At 41.6% G+C, this 25,167-nt stretch overlaps 2 protein-coding genes across 9 annotated transcripts in view; both read left to right on the forward strand.

Annotated features, from left to right (window-relative positions):
• LOC117777400 (hemicentin-1-like) overlaps positions 1-25,167 on the forward strand; it is a 1,765,934-nt gene that overhangs the window by 1,514,275 nt on the left and 226,492 nt on the right. The window lies entirely within an intron of this gene.
• Positions 5,044-25,167, forward strand: part of map7d1a (MAP7 domain containing 1a) — a 36,815-nt gene continuing 16,691 nt past the window's right edge. For 3 of the 8 annotated variants that reach the window (XR_004616600.1, XR_004616601.1, XM_034612186.1), the window contains exons 1-4: positions 5,044-5,442; positions 18,535-18,726; positions 22,267-22,335; positions 23,282-23,302. Coding sequence is in view for 6 of the 8 variants with exons in the window: in XM_034612186.1 (XP_034468077.1) it covers positions 5,373-5,442; positions 18,535-18,726; positions 22,267-22,335; positions 23,282-23,302 (352 nt within the window). In the remaining 2 variants the exon portion in view is untranslated. The remainder of the gene's footprint in view (positions 5,443-18,534; positions 18,727-22,266; positions 22,336-23,281; positions 23,303-25,167) is intronic. The other 5 variants (XM_034612183.1, XM_034612184.1, XM_034612187.1 and 2 more) reach the window with 2 other exon arrangements.

The following is a 25,167-nucleotide window of genomic DNA, read 5'->3' on the forward strand; positions in this document are numbered from 1 at the left end:
CTTTGCCTCACTCAGTCACACTGAGGCGTCGCCTCAGGTCCAAACACACTGTATCTAAAACATGGAAATTACAAGAATCTTGGATGCGATACAGCAGGACCTCCCAACTCTGTTGAAAACCCCAGCCCACAATGACAGGCAGACTAAATTCAGATGATTCAAACCAAACAGTGCTCTTTTTTTTTATTTCCCAGCACCCCAGAGAGAAACACAAAGCAACTGGCAACTCTCCCACACTCTATCTCTCCCTCTACCTCTCTCCCTGCGCTCACACACACTTTTTTCTCCAGTGTGACATGTGATGTAGTGTCTGATTCAATCACGCTACAGGAAACAAAAGACATCATGGTCGTAAATTACTTGAATCTGCGGGCCCCCTTCACGTGGCGCTGACGTCTGACCATAATGAGTCGAGGCAGTGGTACAGCAGAAAATAGCGTCACTTTCTGGGACTGAACCAACAACCTCAACTCTGGTGATGAAATCGCTGAAATCTTAAAACCGCCTCCGCTGAACGTCTTTAGCTCCGACAGATTTAACAAGTGCAAGCAAACATATTCATGCACTAAATCCATCATAGTTAATTACCCTCACATCCACCCTCCCCTTATGCTACCCCACCCCTGCTGCTTGGAATCCAGCCGTTTGCTAGAGGCAGAGATATTGTGTGGAGAAGTCTATAACATAGGCAGGGTCCACGTCCTCTGGGGACATTGGGGACATTCCTGCTATTGTTGTTTCATTACGAGGCTGAGGGTTACCCTTGCCTTTCACAGGACCTGACCTCTAGACTCGCTGTCGGTGGGGCTGACCATGTTCCTCGGAATAGAGAGTGTGTGAGATAGAAACTCTTTGGGTTTTTCATAGGTCTTATAGGAAGTAAACTATTTAAACTTACACCTACTGGTGTCATAGTAATTTGGCTGAATTTGTACTTGTGTTTGAGTAAATTTGAAAATGAATTATTATGCTTTCTTACAGTAGCAGTATGGCTGAAATAACTTTACAACCATTAGATGGATTGTCAGGAGTTACTGCACAAACTTCCATGCTCCCTAGAGGCTAAACCCAGTTGACCTTGGTGATCCCCAGACTCTTGCATAGTTCAAGTATGAGAGTGTTATTTGCGGTAACAAGTAATAGAATGCCTCAACAACTATTAGATTGATTGCTAAATGTGGTACACACAGGTATGATGTGGCATCAAATGTCAAATTTAGAAGTTGCTTTGAGCTCATTCCCTCATAAAGTAAAACTGAGAAAATAATTCTCAGCACATTCGACAGCATCTCTGGGACGATGGAAATTGGCTGACTTGGATTTCTGCTATTGAAGTGGTTGCTGTCTGGACGCCAAATTGGCACTTCGTAGCGAAACTCCCGGTGAGCAGTTCTCAAAATAAATAAACTTTCTTTTTAATCAAATCAAATTACTTTACTTTACCAGTACTCAGTCCCTCCCTGATCACGTGAGTCTTTTTGTTCTTCCTGTGGAACTGTACTTTGTCCTGTGAGTTCCTGCTCAAACAACCCAGTTCTCAGAGAGAAGATCAAGCCTCATCTGCAGCTCTCTTCACTTCTGCAGTATCAGTTGATCAATACAGTTGCGGTTACTGGATCTCAACACCATCTACCTTTTTTCCTTTGAGCCAGTTTTATTGTCTCTATAATAGTTGCTCTTGTTTGTTTACTAATGCAACCATTTTGTTAACCATCTTATTCCTATAGTGTTCATTGTTAACTGCTTCATTTCAATGCCTGAACTGCTTACGGTGATCAGTGGCACTTTAACGAAATCTCTCTGTGTGTGTGTGTGTGTGTGTGTGTGTGTGTGTGTGTGTGTGTGTGTGTGTGTGTGTGTGTGTGTGTGTGTGTGTGTGTGTGAGTTAATTGGGGGGTGCAGCTGCAGCTCCAAAATCAAGTCCTTTCTTGAGCACTCAGGGGTGGATGGACGAGGCGGGGTCCCTCCACTTCCTATGTGCAGTAAAGGGTCACGAGTGGTTTACTTATGGAGGAGATGCAGGTTCAAAGCCTGCTGATGATGTGAGGGCAAAAAAACATATAAAGGCATCAGACTGCACCTATGTGAGTCTGTCAGACCTGCAGACTTTCACGATATGCAACATTTAAAAACATCTGATGGAGGCCAACTCTACTATTTTCTCCTGTTTGCATCCACCTTTACTTTGAAGGGCTCATTAGCACAGCATGGTACAGTGATGTGTGATAAATGGACAAATGCCTCCTGACTTTGAGGTATGCTTTTATCCACGGCCCTTTAATTTTCCTAGACTGTCGGCTACAGCAGCTGATATTCTGTCTAATGTGCAGGTTTGAAGTATAAAGATTTATCTGTATTTTCTTGAAAAAATTCTAAATTACTTTCTTTTTATTATATTAAGTATTAGGAGAACCCCTATGAATCACAAGGGCATTCTGTTTTAAGTTTGTTCTGAAATAGTCATATCTACTCTGAATGTAACTATGGCCAGAAGATCCTGCGTTGATCAGTGTGGCTTCTGGGAAATAAAATAAATGAATCATCCGGACATTTTTCTTTGGTTTGATTTGTTTGTGCCTCATCCACTTTCTGAGGTCAGTGTAATTAACAGCGTAACAAAATAAGTGTATTCACACTATGTCTTCACAAAACTTTAACAAGCTCAATAACATAATATTGTGGTACATCCTGTCGATTCTCTTTTCTGCAAAGTAGTGTTTTGTGTGCACAGGTGTTCACGTGCAAGTATGTGCTCAAGGCTCAAGGGCTCGGTATAGAGATGAGATTGAAAGGATGAAAGGATCTGAGGGTTTCAATACTCGGATGAAGAGGCTGCACAAAAGATCTAAAAACGTGGATCCATGGAGCACTTGAAGAGTAAAGAGCACATTTTTATGACCTCTGAGTCATTGTGTTTACTCTGCAAATATATTTTCCAATGCAAATCCATAACAGGAAGCTATAAAAGCTACTTTTTTATTTCCAAAATGAATTATTTATTGTTGGTTTTCTCTCCAAAGGACACGAAGCAGAATGTTTAAAGAGAAAACGATGAAACTTGTATCTTTAAAATTGAAAACTAGATGAGTTTGTTTGTTTGATGGGAAATGGGTGGATCCATGTTTCATCAATGGAGGAATAAGAGAACAGTACAAAAGATGTTTATACTGAGAACAACATCGTTAACATTTATTTATTCATCCAAAATATTTAGATTCATTTTATTCATTTCTCTGGTATGATGCACAGATGTTGTCTAAACCAAGCTTGTTCTAACATTTGAAAAAGTTTCATAAAGGCTCAAAAGTCAATCTGGTAACTTCATATAGGAATCTAATGCAAAGTTTATGTAAAACAGAGAAATTACTGGGGGATTTTGGCTAAAGCCATTAAGCTTTCATTACCATTCAAAGCCATTTCCTGTTCTCCTCCAATCTTTCCTCGACCTGAAACGAGTGGAAACTCTTGATGGTTTCCTAAACTTATCTGTGATTCAATTACAGATCATTCTCAAATCAACAGGCGTCAATGACTTCAGGTGACTGGGATATTTGGTAAAACCTGTTATCTAAGTCCTGGTATGAATTAATCAAGGACAGTGAGGAAGAATCTGATCACAGGCAAGAGTGGACTTTGTTCATCCGTCACTCCAAAAGGTTTTAATTCTGCAGAATCAAACCACAAACACACACACACATACTACAGCACACACCCAACCCCCACCTCCTTCAGCATCCCCCCACTTTCCAGTTGCAGTGACAGGTGGCTCTTGGGGGTTTGGGGTGAACACGACTCAACAGCTGCACAAAAGAGCCCCACTGGGGTCCTTTTGATGGGGTGTTCCCTCTCAAGCGTGCCGGTCGGCCCCTGGCCCAGCCCCCACCTCGGCAGATGCTCTGAGAGATCCACAGGTGGCAGATGAGAAGACACTCGGGAGTCTTAAAGCTGTGACGTAACAAAGACCCATTTTTTGGTATCTTGTTTTGAACTGGTCCAGGTTGTCTCTGATTTTCTTTAATAATTGAGTATATGACTTTATTAGCTCTTGGGTGGAGATACATGTTTAACACGTCAAACATCCATCATCCAAAACAAAAAGCATGCTGACAGGAATAGTGTTGTTTCTACACTGGAATTACATGCATGTGCAATCTACTAATTACAACTAATTAACCAGAGATATTATGGTTCAGTCCCAGTTGAAGCAGAGGGCTGACCTTTGTCGAAAGAGACACAAAAATGTATTTTTCAGTAAAATTTCAACTTTGGAAAGTGCCATGGAAGAAATTTACAGTTTAAGAAACTTAACCTTTATGATTATTTGAAATACTAAAACATCCAATGAAATCTGAAGACCAAATTTAATTTATTTCCCTCAAATAAAAAATATATGAAATCTTGTATTTTGTTTAAAATTAAAAGGCTCCTTAAAGTAAGTAATAGAAATAATATAATAACAAATTTGATTTATATAGCACCGTTTAAAACACAGTTACAAGGGGCTTTACACCTTAATCCCATTGAATTGAAGGGAAACAATAAAAAGCAGTTTGAATCACAAAACATTTGACAACATTATGTCAGAAATATAAGAATAAAAACGTTTTGAAAAAAAAAAAATATATATGTAGTTAAAAAGTTGAAGGTGAGTTAAGCACAATCATTATTTTTAAAATGTGTTTTTAAAAAGTAGTGGTTTGAGCAAATAAACAAAAAAACACTTTAGGAAATAATAACATAATAATAAGTTTGTAGTAAAGTTTATATTCAACGTGTGAACCGTCTATGAGCATTGTAGTTTGACAGGGGGGGTGAACCGATAACATTGTATATTTCAAAGTACTACTTCTTTGCGTGTAAGTTTATTTTCACTCCACCAAATCACAATAATAATGTATTATAACCCAACGCTACTTTTAACGTGTCTTCGATAGCGTTAAAACTAACTACTTTTTAACGGAGGTAAGCTTAACAGCGAATCCCCCCCCCCCCCCTTCAGGTTGTGTGAGTGGTACGGTCCGGTCCGCAGGCTCGAGAGGGAGGCTCCGCACGCGCAGAGCATCAGCTGTGGGGAGAGGTGGAAACTTGTCCCTTTGATCCTCGACCTGTTTCCTCCATTTAAAACTCCTCGGACACGTTCCTGCTCTTCTCCTCCTCCGTCCGCACCTCCTCACAGACCCTACTCCGCTTCTCTGTCCGTCCACCTCCTCGTCGGACCCGCTCAGGAGCCCGGTTTTGATCTTATTCCCCCTGCCCGGTGCGGTCAGGACGTCGGGTGCAGCCGAACTGGAGCAACTTTATTCCTCCCCCCCCACACACACACATCCAGCCCGAGGAATGAGAGGAAGCGCAGCACCGAGCCGCATGTTGGAATGAACAAAAGAGAGGAAAGCGAGGCTGCCGCCGGAGACATGGAGGGAAACGCGCTGCCAGGAGCCACATGTAAGTTTCCACTGGACCAGGTAGAGCTGGATGGGTCGTATTTTGTATCTGAGAGAATAGCACGACTTGCTTTGTCATTCCCACACGTTGTAGGAGCCCCGAGCTGGTGTGAACTTCACAGTCAAGTGTTGCACTGCAGGTGAATCAGGTGAAATTGTCTGCAGTTTTGGGAAGAATCCACCAGGAGACTGTGCAAATCCCGCAACTTTGGTTTTTCAAGCCTCACCCCATCAAACCCCCCAGGGCAGATTCGAACCTGCTGCATGAATGAGAATGAAAATGTGATTTCTTTATAAATGCAGAGTCCCGGTTGGATGATCCTCCCCCTGGTGGCGCTGTCAGGTCTGTCCCCACAGAGTGATATAATAGCACTAACACAATTTGCGTTAGATGAGGTAATCTCACTAGTCCCATCCCATCCCCCTCCTTATGTTATGTTTAGCTCTACATGATGCAGCCGCAGGGGGTCTGGCATCCCGCTCATCTCCCCTCTTCCACCACAGGATGCTGCTTTCTTTTACAATTACAGTTGAATAGGTGTCGATCAGGTGCGGTCAGGCTTGGTTTGTTCGATGCTGCATCAACAAACTCCTGAGGAAGATGTGAAAAGATCAGTTCAAGAGCAAAGTGTAGGAAGAGTCTGGCTTAGTTACAGGTTTATATGTGCGTTAACATGTAGTATGTTGGATTCCTGCTATTGGGGAATGAAGGAGGTTCTGTGAGGCTCCATGCCAGAGTCTTGTGTATCGACATGTTGCCTGTTTCTGGAAATAGACGGGGGACTTCACAATGTCACCTCCCTCTGACAACAGCAAACTTCCTTCCTGCTGACAGGGGGCTGCGTGGACGGACGTCGGCTCGTTTTTTCTGGCTCTGCTTCAAGCAGGAGGAGAGTCGTGCTCCACCCTGATCGTGGGAATCAGAGTGGAGTGTCTTTAAACAGCCATGTTCAGAATAACATACTCTATATGTAGCCGGGAGAAGCTGCCATCCTACATCAGGCCCTGTGTATGTGATGCATCAGCCAGACTGATGATGTGCTTCTCATGCTCACTAAAAATTATCCAAAGTTGCTTCTCAAGCTTTCTCTAATAAGCAGTTTGTTCCCACACTCCAGCACCTCAGGATGACACTCAAAATATTGTTATAACATTCATCTTGAGGAAGATTATTTCCTCTTATGATACCAGAGAGGGCCTCACTCATCACTAAAAACCTCAGATAAAAGACATGTTTTCCTGACTTATTACCTCATTAATGGTAGTTTGCAAACATAAAAATCCTCCCAGACGTATTTTCTTTCTTCTTTTGTTGGAATCCTGCCACTAAAGAGGACTCACTCGATCTGTCTTGCTTGTGAACCCCTTTGCCTTTGCACCAGAGCTGCCGAGGGCCTGGCCAATCATTGTGAAAACCTGCTGTCAGGACTTTTGGAGAAGATCTCCTAATCCCTCTTTTCCTTATTCAGGCTTTCTCCTCTCCGTGCTCTGCGACACTCTCTGACAGTCGGCTCTGTTTGGTTGTCTTCTTTAATTTCCCTACCTGAACAGATAAGCTGTGACCAGCTGAGATGAATGGACACTTTTTTACTTTGCTCCCCTTGTGATTAGCCTTTTCTAGCCTCACTGGAAATGCTTACTGGAGTTGCACCGTGTCTAAGAGGTGATGCTTACATTTTTTTAATGAGACATAATGCAAACTTTGTTATAAGCAATTCAAAAACAACACAAGCTGCCTGACGACAGACATATTGAGCCTCAGCAGACTGACAGGGAGACAGATCCTTGTTTATTGTGTGATGCAGGAGAATCCACCGGCTTTCAGCTGTTGAGCCTGTAGTGACCAGGATCAGTCGGTTACACATCTTCAGCCGCAGGAGTCGTTATGTAATCGGTGGAATACGTGCAACCATGTCCCGTTTTTGGAGAGAGCTGCGACAGTATCTTTGTAAACTGGCATTGGCCGGGATCCCGTGAGCACAGCGAGATCCGCAGCCTGATAATGGAGCCTGACAATTACAGAGGAGAGAGAAGCTTTTTGCTTTGTTATTAATTGTGAACAGTGTGTGGTGGTGACGTGTGTGTCATGATGAGATGTTTCACGTCCTGCGGGAGACGTGTATGACAGGTCAGCCACATGTGGAAACCACTTATGTATGAAATGCAGCATCATCATCCTCTGTCATGTAGGAAAACAAAAACTTCTGACTGAATATTTGTGAATATAAAGAGATTAATTTGCCTTCATGGTTGTATTTGTGGTAATGCAGTAAATGTGCATGCCACTGTAACACTAACCCGTACAGATATTAATTTAGACCTGACATATGGATTTTTATGGGCTGATGCCGATCCCCATGTTGGGCAGTAAAGTTATTCTAATACCAATATATCATTGGTTGATTCTTAAGATGCCATCATCAAATTCTTATGTCAAAGAAATGTATTTGAGGCTTGATATTTTACAGTCCAACCATAAAAGTAATATAAATAACTATAAATGAATCAGTCAGGCTTTATACTGTATATTTGAAGCAATAGATCTGTAATCTGCTGTTGTGTGGGCTGGAAAATGTAAAGCTTTAAGTCAGAATTTACAAGTCAAAGAAAATAATGGTACAACATGATATTTGTTATATTATATGCTGTTTATTAATCTAATTTGAACGTTACTGGGTGGTGCCATTGTCAATCCAATGGCTTTTTTCAATGTATTTTAATCTCTACCTTTTAGAATAAATGACAAACTGCATTTGTGGCTACAATAATTAAATTAGCAAACTCTGCACTCTTGTCATATAACTTATCTTTTGGTTCATTGATTCATTGATTATTCCTCTGAAGCGAGAAACTGGGGGCTCTCTGGTTCCCACATGTTCTGATATGTTCAAAGCTCTCGCTCAGCCCTGTTCCAATGAAGTTCTGAGAGAGACGAGAAGTGAACAGTAACATCTGAGTCACAAAGATCTGACTGAAGTCGTGCCAGCACTGTGGCGCTGAGCTCTGCTTTTGAAACTACGGCGCAGTTTTTAGACTGTGACACATTTTCAGCTGTTTCGGCTTTTCTGTGCTCCACTGGATTTAAAATAATAACACTGAGGTTTTAATAATCGAGTTGAGGTTTTCACATATTGGTCTGAACGGTGTCAGAGCTGAATTGTTGAAAATATTTTTGTTATGTTTGGGCTACAATTCCTTCACTGTTCACTCTTAAGCTTAAGCTGAAAGTTGGCACTTGAACTGCAGAGTCATTGTTTCATTTCTAAATCCAATATTATGGAGTAGAGAGCCCAAAATGTTGTCACTGTCCAAATACTCAAGGAGTGCGTTCAATGCTGAAGTAGCTTCTCTGGTGCCTTTAATGGACAATCCATACATGTGCAACCTTTACTATGGACATGTTTATGTCTGTGTGCAAGAGCCCATCTGTCCTGTTGGTTTAGGATAGTCCACAGAGGGGAATAAAGCTGCAATGACAACACTGAATGAGAAAAGCGGAAGGCAACACAAGCAGTAATGTGAAAACTGTGAAAACAAAACAATTGCTATTGCCTTATCGAGAACGATCCACATAGAGGAGGCATCACGTCACTGCCAGCCCGCTCTGTAGCACCCTGATGGTGTAAATCACACCGCCCAGACATCGACCTCTCACAGGCCAGTAGAGGTGAATCTCAAACCCAGTGCTCTGGAAAGGCAAATGATGTAGAAAGCCTTCCCATTAACCAGCACTCAAAGTCTGCAAACTCTCCGTCTCCACCGGGTAATAGCTACTAAAAAGTGGTCAATACGTGCATGCTGCCTCAGTTCATGTTTGTGTTTGTATGCCCTGGTGAGTCCTTCCTGAAAGTGAAATAGAGAGACATCTTATTTACCAGAACAATCTCTACAAATACTGTTTGCACTGGTTATACTAATTAAATTAAGATTAAAGTTGAACTTGCCTGCCCTTGAATCACCCATTAACCTGTTTAACCCACCTGGTGGCTCAAATACCCCAGAGAACGTTTCTGTGGTCTCACCAGCTAATGTCACTTAAATGCTAATTATATGACAAATAATTGATACAAGCTGTGTTATAAGGCTGTTGTGATGATGATGAGTGTGATAAGTTATTAGCCACACTTAAAGAAATGCCTGGGGGCTACAGTTTTAGAAGATACTCAAAAGATACTTTACATTTTGCCTCGAGCACTTATTGACAATGTGTTTGAAGAATGACTTGAATGAATGAATCATAACCCGTCTTCATCTCTTTGGATCCTTTGGGATTTTGGGCTTTGAAATATAATACAGTTGATCATTCAGAGAGTTGTGTCTTGTTAAGGACCACCTGTAATTTGCTGTCAGCTGCAGGAGTATAAGATGGTAACAGAGTCCCAACTATTTGGTGAAAGAAGAGTTTGTTATTGCACAAAGGAAAGTTATTTAGTGAAAGGGATGGCTTGTTTGTGAAGTGGTTTCATGGCACTTTTGCCTTAGAGCAAGAGCGTGCTGGTTCTGTGTGGAGTTTGCATGTTCCCCCTGGGCCTGTTTGGGTGTTCTCCAGGTTCTACGGTTTCCACCCACAGAGACATTCAGGGAGATTGGTTCCAACAAAATTATAATCAATGCATTCACTGCACCAAAGCAGGAGGAAACCAGAATGACAAAGATGCAGTTTGTTCAAATTATTGGCTCAAAGAAAGGCAAGGCAAGTATATCATATTTGACAGAAGACAATTCTGTTCTGCTTTTAAACCACCACGTACTAAAGACAGTATACCACACAAAACAAAAGGATAGAATATAGGCTTACGTGTGGCTGTAGATGCTGCAGCAGCCGAGCAGAATGCCAAAGAAGCATACCACTCTCACAACTAACTCCCCACAAGAGCCTCGTTAAATACAGACGTGCTACTTGAGATCTGCGTCTGATTTACCTAACACCCTTTTTGTCTCTCTGTCTTGACGGGGACAATATGTTAAGAAGGTGCAATGCTGCAGTGCTGTTGCTTAAATCTATTATCAGTCAGCTGTACCGCCCGTTCTTCCTGGGACAGAAGAAGGACAAGGGGAGGGAAGTCTAGATTTGGACTGTGTCACTTGTTCCTGCCAGTGCCTCCTCGATCAAGGCTGAAAATATCCCCAGACGTGTGTCTGCTCTCTGCTCGTCTGACAGTTCCAGTCACTGGACCTATCTGCTGATATTAGGCCACTTCCTGTTCAGCTAAAGGACACATTTCTTGTACATTACACTCACCCTGAATATTCCCTGGCAGATGTACCACATGTTATCTGGAGTTATTGTTGGCAGCTCGTTTAGTTCTTGTGCCTGATTTCTTACAAATGACAGGATTCACAACTAGGGAGTAGGTGCCTCTGTGTAGTTACCTGTTTATGAAACCCATGACTGGACAGAGGAGGACTGGGTTTTTGAGTGGAGAGACAAAAAATCCAGCTAATGATAACTGTTGGTTGTAATTGTATGTTGAACCCTCACAAGATTATTGTTTACGCATGAATTTTAGCTTTAGAACCGGGTGACAAGTGGTGGCTCTGTGAGTTACCACAAGAACTCACACAGACAAATAGACTGCCACACAGATGCAAAATTCATAAAGGCAACGTTGCATTGGCAGAAAAGCATTGCAAGTGCTTAACCGGTTGACCACAGGCCATTAAATACCATTTAATGTACTTTCTAATGGTCATATTTCGGGGCAGAGTATTTATAGATTCCCCTCCTAAAGAAAAGGGTTTAGCCAGTCATCAGTTATAGATCTTGACTTTTTGAGGCTCAGTGAAGCATCGATCCTCTTGTCAAAAGGATTTTGGCCTGATTGTTGAATTAGTTTTAGATTAAATGGTGGTCATCACAAACTTTAATCACAAAAGATCCAACTCTTCCAAAACCAGTACAAATGGCTTACATCCCATTCTGAATAAAACTCATCCAGAACACCCCCACCCACCCATTGATACCAATTAGAATTAGATCATGCTGTCACTTCCCAACCCCCAAAGGGGACACGAAAACCAGGTTGCCAGGAGCAACTGGCTGGCATGCCAATACACTGCTTCCAGCTATGAATGGCAGCTTGTGCGGCCCAGAAATTCAACCACATCCTCTAATGTCACGTCGAGAGTCCCTCAGTTTGGCGGTTCTCGACACTCTCGGCCACCAGCTGGTCAAGCTGTCTAGGTCACTTATTTGTTTATGTTGTAGCATGTTGGTGGCGAATGCAGGGTCCCAGGGGAGCTGCTGCTAGTTCAGATAGGCTGAGCTCGTTGTCAGCGTGGGGGCTTTGGCTCATAGTGCGGGAGAGGGCAGAAACTAAACTGCAGGCTTTATCCTCAGCCTGGGCCAGGTGATGGGATGAAAACTGCTCCAGCCACTGACAGAGACAGTAGTATTCCTCGGTCACTTGACATGCCATGAAGGAATGTTGTCTTTTGAAGTGTCTTCTGTCCTTGTTGGTTGGTATCCAGCAGACAGCAATCATAGCGTGGCCAATGGGCCCATCAGTCTGCATCAGACCTCTTTGACCAATTTTATTTTGTGTTCGAGCTGAAACAGTCAGGCAATAATTTGAATAGTCAATCAAAACCACTTTGATAATAATGAAAATGCCATTTTTCAAGCAGAAATGTCAAACGTTCCCCAGTTTCAGCCTCTCTATCGTGAGACTTTGATGCCTTCGTGTAAATAAATAGATGATCTTTGGGTTTTGGAGCGTTGGTCTGTTCAGGTATGTCAGCGTTGCCCCTGGGATATTGAAGTATTTGCAGTTATTTTTATGCGATTTAAAAATGAATGGATTAGCCAAGAAGTAGTTGGCAAACTGGAGATATGATAATGAAAATAACCTTCAGTTACAGCCCCTATCTGAATCACCCCAAAAATTGTTTTTTGGAATGTTGATCAGCCAAACAAGCAAGAAAATGTGATAATTCTTCTCAAACTTCTCTGTTTGTTTTAACGAACCGATCAATTTCTTTTTAGACATAATGGAAACTGCAATCAGTAATTACAACCACTCGTTGCTGGGATGCTGAAGGATCTTTTGTGCTGTTTTTTTAAGTGCAGTTTGCATCAGTTAATGATATTTTCTCAGTTCCTGTTGAAATTGTAGTTCTCAGCTGAAAGCACGTCTAATGAAAACTTTGCTCTCTAAACACACACACACACACACACACACGCAGGCCCCGGTCTGGCGTGGAGTCGCTGCTTGTTGTTTACACTGCGCTTCCTGTGTGTCTGGGCCCCCTTTTGCCCTCTTACATCACCCTATTCGCTGCAGTAGGGACACAACAGGGTGAAGGGGCGCCGGGTTAGGGGGGTAAGCGATGAGGTAGTTCATTAGTCCCATGGCCCAAATGAGATGCAGGTCCATTCTCTGGCTGTTTCCAGAGTTCTTCTTTTCCTTTTTTTTCCCTCGTTGCCGCCCTTTTCCCCGTTCCACTCTTTGGATTTCACACTCAATTCCATTTCCTCTGCACTTTGTTTGCCTCATTTACATTTTTCAGGAGAATGAAGTGGATTTACACACTGTTTACTATGTTTTTTTAAAAGATTAGTTATATTTAAATGGTGCCACTATTGTATTATAAGCCTCTAGTTAAATTTGTTGGTGGTCTGATTGTGTGGTAACATCTTTTCCTATCTGTTTGGCAGGAGGCAGAAAGGGTTGTTTTAAGAGCACAGTTCTCGGCTTCATAAATATTCCATGTCATGCCCTATATTTTCACTCTGCGCTCTGGGTGTTGCACTGGGAACTAGCAGCAGTTCTAGATTGAATTCATCACATCTGACCAGCTGATCATGACACCAAGATCATTTCAAAACGAACAGTAACTCCTACATATTTTTTTAACATCCGTCATGTCGGCTTGTTTTTGTATCTTCCTTCTTACAGCTTCTCTCGACCGAAAGTATCCCTCCCTGAGCTGGGAATGAGCAAACAGTGTCATATGAATGTGCTGTCATAGTTTGCTGATTCTGTCATACAGTGAGTCATGTGTTTTTCTCTGTTTCAGAGGACACAGGGTTTTTCTTACCCTGATTCATAGGTCCCTGATGAACAGGTAGAAAAATAGCTGTGTGCTGTGCTTAGAACAGTTGCCTGTCAGATCCTATAGCACATATAGCTGTGTTGATACGAACCGACTCCCATTACAATGTGGGTCCATGCTGTTGCAAGGACATATCCTCTCACCTCTGCTTCCTTATTATTCTAATTCTTTTCTCATCTAATTGTTGTTGTATTTTGACATTAATAGTCCTACTCTGTTATTAAAATAATCAAACCAGAAGGGCTCTCTTGCCCTGCAGGTCCCGAGGTGATGTGACATAAAAAGAAGCAGCCTCGGCTCTGTGTATTTATAACCTGCTCTAACGAAATATTATGCTGTGAAATTGCATTTCTTCTAAATCCCATTTTCTGTGACGGAATTAGCAGTTGTCCCAGTTTTAACCGTACTCCCCAATGTCATAAGCCAAACTGTAAGGCAGTGAATTCCTCTGTAATTGTGCTCTGGGACTGAATGTACCACAGTGCTTCTCAGAGGCTGCCTCACATTTTCCCAAACCAACATTTGGAGTTGCGAATGCATTTCGACCAACCAGACCTGCCTCTAACAAGGAGGTGGCAGCTCCTCACCTGCTGTTTCTCAACCTGCCGTTCTGCTCCCACACTGTGCTTGTGCATGCATGCATTACCCACCGACTTCTGCAGGGGTTCCTTTACCCTTTCTGCTGACTTAGATATCTTCTCCCATTGTGTTAAGTTTGCATGTAAACGGGTTCAGTGCATGGGGCTTTGTTCCACACCTGCAGCTATAGAGGCCCCCATAGGGAGTCGTGATGGGGGGGCAACTGAGCTGTGGTGCAGAGTTACAGTGTGATGTTCAACCAATGATCATGCACAACATGCTGCAGATTCCTGAACCTCCTCTGACCCACTTTGCAGGATCTCATAGCTGTTGAATATCCATTTGAAATGGAGGTTTAACAAAAGCAATCCCGGCAGGACAGTAACTTTAAGATGCTCTTAAGAATGATTTATACTTTCTACCACCTTAGAAAGAGAAGATTCTAATAATATGTTAATGTAGTCATAGTAACAAGGCTTCACTAAGAGGCTTTGGATTATTTGAAAACTTCAACCTAAGAGCTTGGCTTAAAATCTCTATTGTTAAACCAATAAATCAGCTGATATATATATTTGAAAAAATAATTGGTAATAATTCCTAAGATGTTGTTATCAAAACATAATGACAAAGAAATGTGATTGAAGCTTTTTATTTTATTGGTTAAAACTTAACTTGATTATAAATAGCTGTGAAGAAACATTTTTTCTGCACGTTTGTGTAATTAACGATTTCATATAGGCACATTTAACCAAATATATAAGTAAACCACAACATTGATAGTGATCTGTCTGTGAGATGTAAGATTCATATGAAGGAACCAGGTCCATTGCAGCTTTAAACCAGGGAGAGTCTGACACTGGCAAAACACAATATCTTAAATCTTTCATGGGAAATAACCATACAAGACATAAAGCTCTTCAGGAACGCTGAGGACAGACGGTCGTCAAGCTTGTGAACTGCTGACCCACTGTCTCTGTCCGTCCAATAATAAGATGCATCAAAGTGAATTTCCATGTTTAGTCTTGCTGGAAACTCCAGCCTCTCTAAAGGAAGTTGTTGTGCATTGATTTGTGAATATGAATAATGCAGGTGATGTCATCGGAGGGTGGTCTAATGGCTTTTGGCTGTAGCTGTCCCCTGGGGGCAGATCCTTTAGGAAGCTGGAGTGTTATTATTGAAGAGGCAGTTACTCAGGTGACACAAGCAACCCCCTGTGTTGTACTGTAGGAATAACAGAATAAAATTGGACTCTTATTCCCGATTATGCAACGATTTCACACATGAATGCACCACATGAGAACATGAGTTCATGGATTGTTGAGCAGATTTTGTCATTGCATCAGTTCATCTGTGCAAATATTACTTAAGCTTACTCTTTAAAGCCCGACATGAGTATGTCCCAATGTTGTTTGCTCGGGTCACAGCCTTCCAAATATCATCAGCATGTCAGATTAGGACAAGCAGACGTCCCCGATTGACTGGAACTTACCAGACCTTTTAAATGTTAAAGTTGCTCTGTGGCAGTTTCTTGAAAACAAAGTAAAAATTTTGTGAAACGTTCAACAGCTAAATGCATCGTTTGTGATGAATTTCACAACAGTCGATATCGATAATTATCATGATAAATGTCAAATTTTTTTTTTTTTTTAAGTTTAAAGACTTCTTTACGAGCCATTTAAAGAAGACGTGCATTGACTTTATTCACATTTGCTAACTTTCATTCCTCTTCTCCTTCACGGCCTTCGGTGAGATATTACAATGCTACTTTGCAAGTTATTATTAGTATCTGTTAATCAGCAGAATACTGTCAGCAGGGATGAGTGCTTCATTGTTAACACTTTTGTACACATGCGGTAATGTGCATGATGGAAACACAGCAGGGATGCATTCATTAAAAGATCCAACCCTTTCTCAAATGAGTAGTTGATTATTTTACTGAAATAAAACAAGAGCAGACCATTTTAATCAAATAATGTTTCAGTCATTTATTGAACAAAACTTTTTCAGGTGAGAATTTCTGCTTTTTAAATTTGATATCATAGTAGATGATATTTCTTTGGGTCTGACGGTAGTTCAGACAATTATGATTTTTAGATCACATGCCTTCTCAACTAAAGAATTTCAGCAGATTAAACACTAAAGGAAATAACTGTTAGTTGCAGCCACAGTTCATAGTTTTCTTTTTGCATTAGCTCAAAGACGTGTATCGTACACTCCTGGTTGTCTGGCAGCTCACACAGTTGCTCCCTCCATCAATCAGCCCTTGTTTCAGTCCCTCGCTACGCAGCAGCGGTCCCCCTCTCCCTCAGCTCCCATCCCATCTCCCCCAGAGAGCTTCACGTTTCATTGGTATTCATTGTGAGGGCCACCTACGATCCGGAGTACGTTACATTCTCATTCTCTCCATCATTGACAGTATGGATCACAGTCTCTCCCGCAGTCTTGTCAGACAGCCAGTTGTTAGTAGCTCCAGTTCCCAGGTGAATGGGAAAGTGCTCCCAGGGTTCCAAGCAACACAAAACCCAAACTGTCATATCTGCCCAAAGGGATCTGTGAGAAAATGTGCGTAGTCACAATGATGATGATGATGAGGTTGTGTAGCATCATTTTATCGCAAACTGTTGTAGGGAATTGTTTGATAATTACGATGTTAAATGACACTAAATCCTCATTTTATGGGTTTTCGCTCAATTAAGTAAGAGAGGAGGCACGAGATTTATTTGGGTTTAAATGAAGTCAGTCACAAACACTAAAACCAGTGTTGCCATGGGGATTACCTTTTCTTCGGTAGAAAGCTCTTTTTCCTTTTTCTTATTTCATCACTTCATACATACCTGGGGTCTTCTTTCATATATCTTTCCACAAAGTTACATTTTGTCCTAAAACTGCACTGACAACAAGTAGAGCGGAGGAGTGTATTCCTCCTCCTCTTTCACTCCATCTCACTACCGCTCCCCTCTCGCTGTCACTGCAGTGTTTTGGCTGCCGTCCCGTTGCCAAGCAGAGACCACAACAATGGCCCCTCTCTGTCGGAGCACATCGCTGCCCGAGGAATGCTTATTTAATAGTGGCATGCTTTGACAAGGGAAACACAATGTCTTGTCTCCCAGCTGAACTCTTTCATAGACTCACTCCGCTATTCTTCGTCCCTCTCTTTACCCATCAGGCTTTGTCCATCTCAAGGTCGTCAGTAGCTGCTTCCATCTCCCCAGATGGGTGACATTGACTCAATCTTTCTTATAAGGCCTGATACTGTATCTTAGTGCATTGCATCAGTGAAAAGCTGATATTTATTCATGCAGATCTTTGGCTTGTACTCACAAGGAATTGATTAAAAGAAAAGTTTGACGGCACTTTGTGGAAACGTTTCTGGCTGAAGAAGAAGCAGATTGTACAGTTATATACTCAACTCAAGGATCTGTGAAGTTGCACAGCATTGGTCTCGCTCCTCATTGGTGCTCGCCTTTGGAAACTGCTGAATAGCACAGCATTTGAATAGTAAATCTTTAGTGCGCTCACTGTCTCGGTGTGACAGCCCCCCCACCGTCTGTGTTGTTTTTAGCCAAAGTCTGAATAATTTACAGCATGTTGCCCCAGTGTTTACCTTCAGAGACTATGCAGAAGATACTGTGCTCCAACATGGTTCCACCGGGAGCACGGCGGTGCGGTGCTGAGTGGACAAAGCCGAGTGTCCCTCCCGTGAGGGTCTTTGTCCGGCCGTCAAAGCCTCGGCAATCTAATGGAAGGAGAGTAGGAGCTTCAAGTTCAAGCAGCCTGCCAAACATGAGTCATCGTGCTGCGAGTAAAGCTGCGGTCCAAGCCAACCCGGTTATTATTTAAACAAATAAACTCAGATAGTATAGAAGACCCTAAACTGAGGCCTTTTCATCAAAATAAAGTTTGACCACTTTTCTGGGAAACGTGATCTCTCAGATTCTGTTTTCCTAAGCAATTCATTTCACCTGAACAGAATCATCAGAATGCCAAAAAGCCAATTACTGTTTTGCTCTGCCTGGGCGTCCGGCCATCCGCTCTGGCCGGTGACTCGATAAATCAACCGCAGAGTAGAAATGGTATTAGACATAGAGTTAGAAGAGCAGGCTTAAGGCCTATTATCTTGTGCCTCTGAGCAAATGGTGTAATCTTTGCAGCTGTAAATGTTGCTCAACAGCTGAAAGAGGCCTTGTGCTGAAACAGAGGAGCTTAGATTGGTTGGTTTGGTTCTGTTTCATTATGTTGTCATTTCTCATAGAAAATAGACTTGTTCTCAGACACACGGACTCCACCCCTCTCGCTCAGTGCAGCTCTCTGCGGAAGTTTACGTCATCCACAAAACTACTTCATAGGCCCGGCACCGACAGGAATGAAGACCGACTGGTTGAGTTCCATCTATGCCTGTTGCCTTTTCTACAGTGTCATTTTCTCAACTTGTTTTCATTCTGTCTTTCTCTTCAACCAGCTCCCTACTCCGATCTGGACACAAACCCCACAAGGCCTGACCCAGAGGGGGAGAGCAGCCCCCCGACCTCAGACAACACCAAGAGGATGGAGTCTCCAGCTAAGAAGGATGTAGACCGAAGGCTGAGTACCCCCAGAAAATCTGACATCATGCCCCGATCACCTGCATCACCTGCACCCAGGTCGAAACAAGGTAAAGGGAAAGAATTACTGCCTTACTGTATGTTTGTGTTCTCCCACCAACCAGCCAGGTTTACATATCTGTGCAGACTTATGTGGTTAAAACTTGAGCTTGAACTTAAAAGTGCATTTTATCATTACTAGCTTATGAGTTATGGCCAAAATGTGATGTTTAAAATGGTCTTGAAATCTAAAATCTAATAAGTTCAAATGGAGAATTGTGCCAAATTTTAAAATACATTTCTACAAGGTGTTCCTGAGACAGACATACAGATGGATTTCTGTGTGCCACCCTGCTGTTGAGGCTTAAAAATATAAAACAAACTATGTAACCTGTTTAGAGTTCAGTTGTTTGAAAAACCTGCTCTTGAGGCTGAACTTGACCTGTTCTTTGGCTCTGTGAGGGAAGGTAATGCTTCAGTATCGGAGTAACAGCGACCACACGCTTTCAGACGTGAAGCTAAATCCAATAGAGCTGCTGCAGGTTGTAAGTGCTGGAACAGAAGCTGCTGATGTGAGAAGTCTGCAGCTTTGGGTCCAAAGATTTCAGGCAGAATTAAATTAGTCAAGAAAACAACACGGGGACAAATGAGCTTTGTTGGTAAGTGGATAGCGAATGCTAATCACTGCCATGCACTGGTCACTAATGAAGGGTGGGCAGAGGGAACCTGAGTAAGACTCCCGGTTCGGTGACTGATGCCAAGAAGGCATTTAGCTCGGCCTGGTAGTTGCACCATAGCCGCGTCCACACTGCCTCCGATTGAACTCCTCGCAGCCACCGGCTAACAGCATATTGCAGAGTCTAAGGAACATGTTTGAGGGTTTTTGGAGAGTAAGCCTCTTTATTCTCTATCCATTAATCCATTCACTGTGGTCATGGTCTTTATTCCCGAAGCATGAGGTGATGAGGATAAACCTTCCAAACTGCTCACAAAACTACAACAACGCAGCCAGTTCTGATACGTTGTTATGCTTCCTTTGCCACATCAGTTATATGAAGACAAGCATTTCTTTGTTTATTTGCCAAAGTCTTGGTTGACTTGGAGAAACATGTAGTTGAGTCCTAACTCTCCTGATTCCAAAAATGATCCATACTTCCCCTTTGTTCTCCAGGTTCCTTTTCCCCTTGTTCCGTTAAGCTCATTATTTGTGTTTGCACCACCCAGATGGGTGCGAGGAAGAGGAAAAACACTCCGTGGCTCCTTCATTAGTCAAATGAAAGGTCGAGGCTTGCAGTTCATTTCTGGTCATGGTCTGCTCACATCTCTGTCATTTCCCTATGAAAGCAGAGATTTGTTTCAGGTGAACCTCCTCATGCAGCTGGCGTCAAGGATTCTTGCATTGTTATGACTGAGTATGTTGATTTTGCCTCAGAGAATAGTGGAAGAAACTATCTGTTCTTTCTTTTTAGTTTTTTCTTATTTGTCCATTAAATGAGGGCTGCAAGTCGCACTGTACCCTGCACGGCATAGTACTGCAATTTAGAGGCGAAGAAAATAATAGAGCTGACATTTTAAAAGAATACCAGTGTGTGTGTGTGTGTGTGTGTGTGTGTGTGTATTTTCTGTTTGTGTCTCAGAAGCTTTGTGCACATGACGTAATGAATAACAAGGTTGTGCGTTGCAAACAGCAGCAGCAGCAGCATCACATTGACCGACAACGTGCACGTGGGCTTTCCTGGGTCCTGTAAATATTGAAAGTGGGTCAGAGTTTGTTCTCAGGGGGAGGCCGCAGATTGTTGTCATGTTTATGAATCACACCTCCCCCCAGTAGATGATGCTGAAGGATAAGTTCCTTTGTGTTTGATGGTGAACATCTGGTCGGTGAAGATTGAGGCTGATGATGAAGCATGAAGGCTCAAGAAACATGAAGAGTGGAGTCAGAGTGTTTCCCAGTCATCTGTGGTAAAATGTGCAATGAGTATATGACTTCACATGGTAGCTGTTTCGATCAGTACAAGTTTTCGGCTCATTTGTTTGTGTGATGCAGCAGAAATAGATAAATCTAGAGAAAACCTCCCATGGTGAGACGCTGCAGCATCATCGTGCTCAGCATCATTAAATCCGCTGTTATTGCTGCTGAGCTATTATTAGTAAGAACTGAGAAAGCATCAATTAATTTGCTGCAGTCATCTTTGTGTTGTAAATATAGAGGCAACTAATGGTTATCTTCATTGATGATGATTTTACCTATGCTCTTCTTGATTAATCAATATATTTGATCTATAGAATTTCACACATTAACTCATTTTGTCTTTAGTTTTGAATATTTGTCTTTGGGACATTCTGAACAAAGGTGAGGTTTTCTCAGGAAGAAAAAGTTTGAATTCTTGAAATGGGTTAGTCCAGTGTTTGTTTGCGTGGCTCTTCTCTTCCTCCTCAGTGAGGTGTGTGTAGGGATTGTTGAACGAACATCACAGGAGAAGAAATGTATGTTAGTCCTCCCCTGTAGTCATAACGTACCACAGTCAAACATGCACCCACATCCAGATGGCACAGGAGATTTAGTGGACCTGCCACATGCTGCAGCTTTTATTTGGAGATTAGCTTGCCTGTTGATTTTTTTTATTTCGTTTGTTCTACAAGAAAAACCTTGAAAATACTGTGTAGTGTAGTTGAAATGTTGATGCTGCTAGTGTCTCGTCATTGTCACGTGGTTTGCAGTTCCGTGTGGTTTAACAGTTAAATGCCTTTGCTGCACAGACTTGGCAGGAATTATGAAAACACTTAGTCATGTATTTGTCGCTGGGCAGACGCAGGTTCGATTCAGAAACAAATATCTATGTCACAAAACCTTATGGATAAAAGTTAATTTGCAGGATTAGGATCTAAGGAAACTCTAGTTCTTTGTGATAATGTACAATTATATTTTAATATATAATAATGTGTTGTAATAATAATAATATTCTCCCCGAACACGTCTTTAAGAAATGATTCCAGTCTAAACCAACTTGACTGTCCAGCTTTAACTGAGGTCTTAAGAAAGTAGTAGGAAAATGTCTTGTTTATTTACGTAGATCTATGTTGTGAATCTGACTCAGTTTGGTAGAAGTCCAGAAGTTTTTATAAGATGTTTTTTAAACAAATGTTCACATGTGAAGAAGGCAGCAGGAAATTGTCCGGGTCAGACACAGTTCACAGGAATATTTGTCAATCAGGTGAGGGGTGGCGCATGTAGATCGTGCACGAGGCAGAACGCATAAACTCTGCTGTGTTATTGTTTACAACAGATCTTGGCTCTTATCTCCAAGACTCTCTAATCTTTGACATCATGGCACCTTTTTGCATTCTGAGATATTCGTAATCTTTTTTGTTTTAACACGCCCATTTTTCCTCCCTTCTCACATGTGTACACATTTTAGCAGGGACCTGGACATTTGCATTCTCTGAACATTTTATTGTCTGAAAGCAGCTGCTTACTGAAATATGTCCAGATTGTGTTGGTCTAACGGGTCAATTGATATTTACATGTTTTTGTTTTGAACAGCTGATAAACATTATATTTATCGATCCCCATTTTTAATTCGTTCTCACTCTTCCATTCTCGTTTGCAGACATCATAAAGGCAGATGAGCGACAGAAGCTCGCCAAGGAGCGGAGAGAGGAAAAGGCCAAATATCTGGGTAAGTGGAAACAAGGGGGTGTGAGAGGAAATGCCCTTTTACACAGGAAGAGAGTGCCCCCTAGTGTTGGGGTGAAAGAGGTTGTTTAGTGTCCCTCTGCTTGTGTTGCTACTTGGGCTGTAGGCTGCAGTTTGCATGTACATGTAGAACAGAAACATGGGGCAAGTCACCAATTTTACCAAAGACACGTGAGCATTTACTTTCTGCATGTTTGCTGAAACACTCTTGTTAAAACCTTTGCTTTATTGTTTGTTGTTTGACTTATTGCTTATGCTCACGTCTGCACTAAAATATATAATTTGAATTAGAGATTTTCCTCACGTTCACAAAAACTCAACCTTTTGTGGCTGTAATGAAAATCTCACGTGACTTTTTTTGAGATGTTTCCCCTTTAACAGCGATGAGTCATCGAAGCACCAAACCTTCTTCTGCAATCTAAAATCTAGAGCCCGACCAATATCAACTTGTGGCCGATACAGATAATGGAGAGTGATGGTATATCATCCAATATATATTTTAAAAGAATATTAGATGATTCCTAAGATGCTGGTATCAAACCTTGATCACGAGATTTGATATTTTACCATTTAACCCAAAACATTATTCTAAACATTTATAAACAAAACAAAAAACAAATACAAGATATTGCGAACTTTAATTAAGAAAATAATTAATATATTAATAAATCTGTGAAAGCCTCATATCAGCCAACTGATTTATCGGTCGGGCTCTAAATGAAACCCATCAGTCTGATTGATAGGAAAGTTTCCCTCTATCTTCACATCAACTGACAAAGCTGTCTTCATGTGTCAGATGAAGTTACAGCTCTTTGGTTTTTTTAACACGTGGCTGTCACATTAACACCCGGCTCCGTGCTGGGCGTGCACTGCTTTGCATGATTGACAGTTGCCTCTGTCTTCTCTCTCACCTCCTCCTCCTCCTGCAGAAGAGCTCAGCAAGTTACAAGGTAAGCCACTCAGGCACGTGCACGTGGTGGTGGTAGTTATGGTGATGGTGGTGGTGATGTTGTTGATCATTCTGTTTCGTGTTGACGTTAAGACTTTCAGTAGTTTAAACTAGAGCTGGGCAATGCACAGAAAACACATACATACAGAAATAATGATTAATGGATCCAATGTTGCATAAGTTCTTCCAATGAAACCACTGGTGAAATACAGATAAACATGTATTTACATGCTCCGACCTCAACTCTCACATTTTGTCCCCTGATAAAGAAGAAACTGAGCAAATTTTAAATATATATAAGCTTTAAAAAAGACAAAAAGCACAAACATGTTTTTTTTTTAACTTGATTGATAGATTTATCATAAAGTAAATATGAAAGAGTTTTGGTCACATGACCCAGCCCTAGTGTTTCATTGATTTAATCCTCATGTTGTTCCTTGGTGTCAAATTATCTTTTATTTCAACTAATTGTAAGCTTTCCTCTCATAACATCATAATCAATGTTTTCATATGAATTCATGTAGCTATAGAGTGATCACTAAACCAATCATCTATGTGTAAATCAATGTTATTGGTTGCTAATCAATAGAAGATGTAGCATGACCTGAGTTTGAACCTCATCCTCGTGATCAGGCTGCAAACACCACTGAACTCTTTGGATTCTGTTTTTGAAGATGACACGTTTGAGCCACATGTCACAAAAGCACCGTGATTATCGTCTCCCTGGAGGAATCTGAGGCTTCAGAGACGCTTGCAGCCAAATTCATCATGGCCGTGAAATTGACACCTAAAAAAATCTTGTGTTGCCAAAAGGAAATCACATAGTTTTAAATGTTCTGAACCTGGAGAAGGAAAATATGTCAATGAGTGTTTACTTGTTTGGATGTTAAGCAGAAACTACTCCTCTCAGAGGTTTTAATCCAGATACACGTGGACAAAGATTCTCAGTCAAAACTTAACAATCAGATAGATCTTTCTTTTCTTTACCTTGGAGTTCAGGAAAAATGGTTAAACTGACTTAGTGGAACATAGAATTAACTGATTTGATGAACACTGATATTTATATTTATCACATTTGGACATTTCCCAACAAAACAGAAGGAATTCATGGTATTAATAAATGTCCTCACATGACACAGGATTTGAACTAGTTTTTCTATTATACACTTTGCATACATACTGTAACACTGTGTTTTCTGATCCAACTGTGTGTTCCACAGCAGTAAGATGCGTTTGACACACTTGCGCTTGACACTAATTGGGCGATCACAAGGGCGCGCCAGATGGTACGGCTCCGGTTTAATACCGTCATTCAGACTTGGATAAAAGATAAGATGCTGCCAAAGCTTGTGTTTACGATATCAGCTTAACAGAGATCGTGGTCAGGAGGACTCGGCTGTAGTGTCGGGATTAGAAAATCCCCACATTTTCTTTCTTGTGTCTCATTGGATCCTTATTTTTAAACCAAGCTTTGGGAGAGTTGCATCAGAGAATCGCCTGCGACTGCACAGCAGCTACTCCCCTGCCTGGATGGTATAAATACTTCAAACACCTGCATTACAACAGCCCCCTACATGATTATTTAATGATCATGGGTCCCGATGGTACGTGTCAGCACTGATCACAGTCAGGAGGGAGTTGTGGAATGTATCTTAAAGCCAGGTCAGCGTAAGATATTCAGACATTTGTTTATCATGAAATCGATTCTTAAATGACTGAAGATTTATGGCACTTGGAGAAAAGAAATTATATAAATCACGAGCAGGACGTTTAAACGTTGCATTTGTGGGCGGTTACGGACTCTTTGTGTCATGGTGTAACTCTACAGCTGTACTCTGGAAAAATATAACAAAACAATGAGTCCAA

The sequence above is a fragment of the Hippoglossus hippoglossus genome, chromosome 16, assembly GCF_009819705.1.
Source record: "Hippoglossus hippoglossus isolate fHipHip1 chromosome 16, fHipHip1.pri, whole genome shotgun sequence".
In the NCBI taxonomy this organism is placed as follows: domain Eukaryota; kingdom Metazoa; phylum Chordata; class Actinopteri; order Pleuronectiformes; family Pleuronectidae; genus Hippoglossus; species Hippoglossus hippoglossus.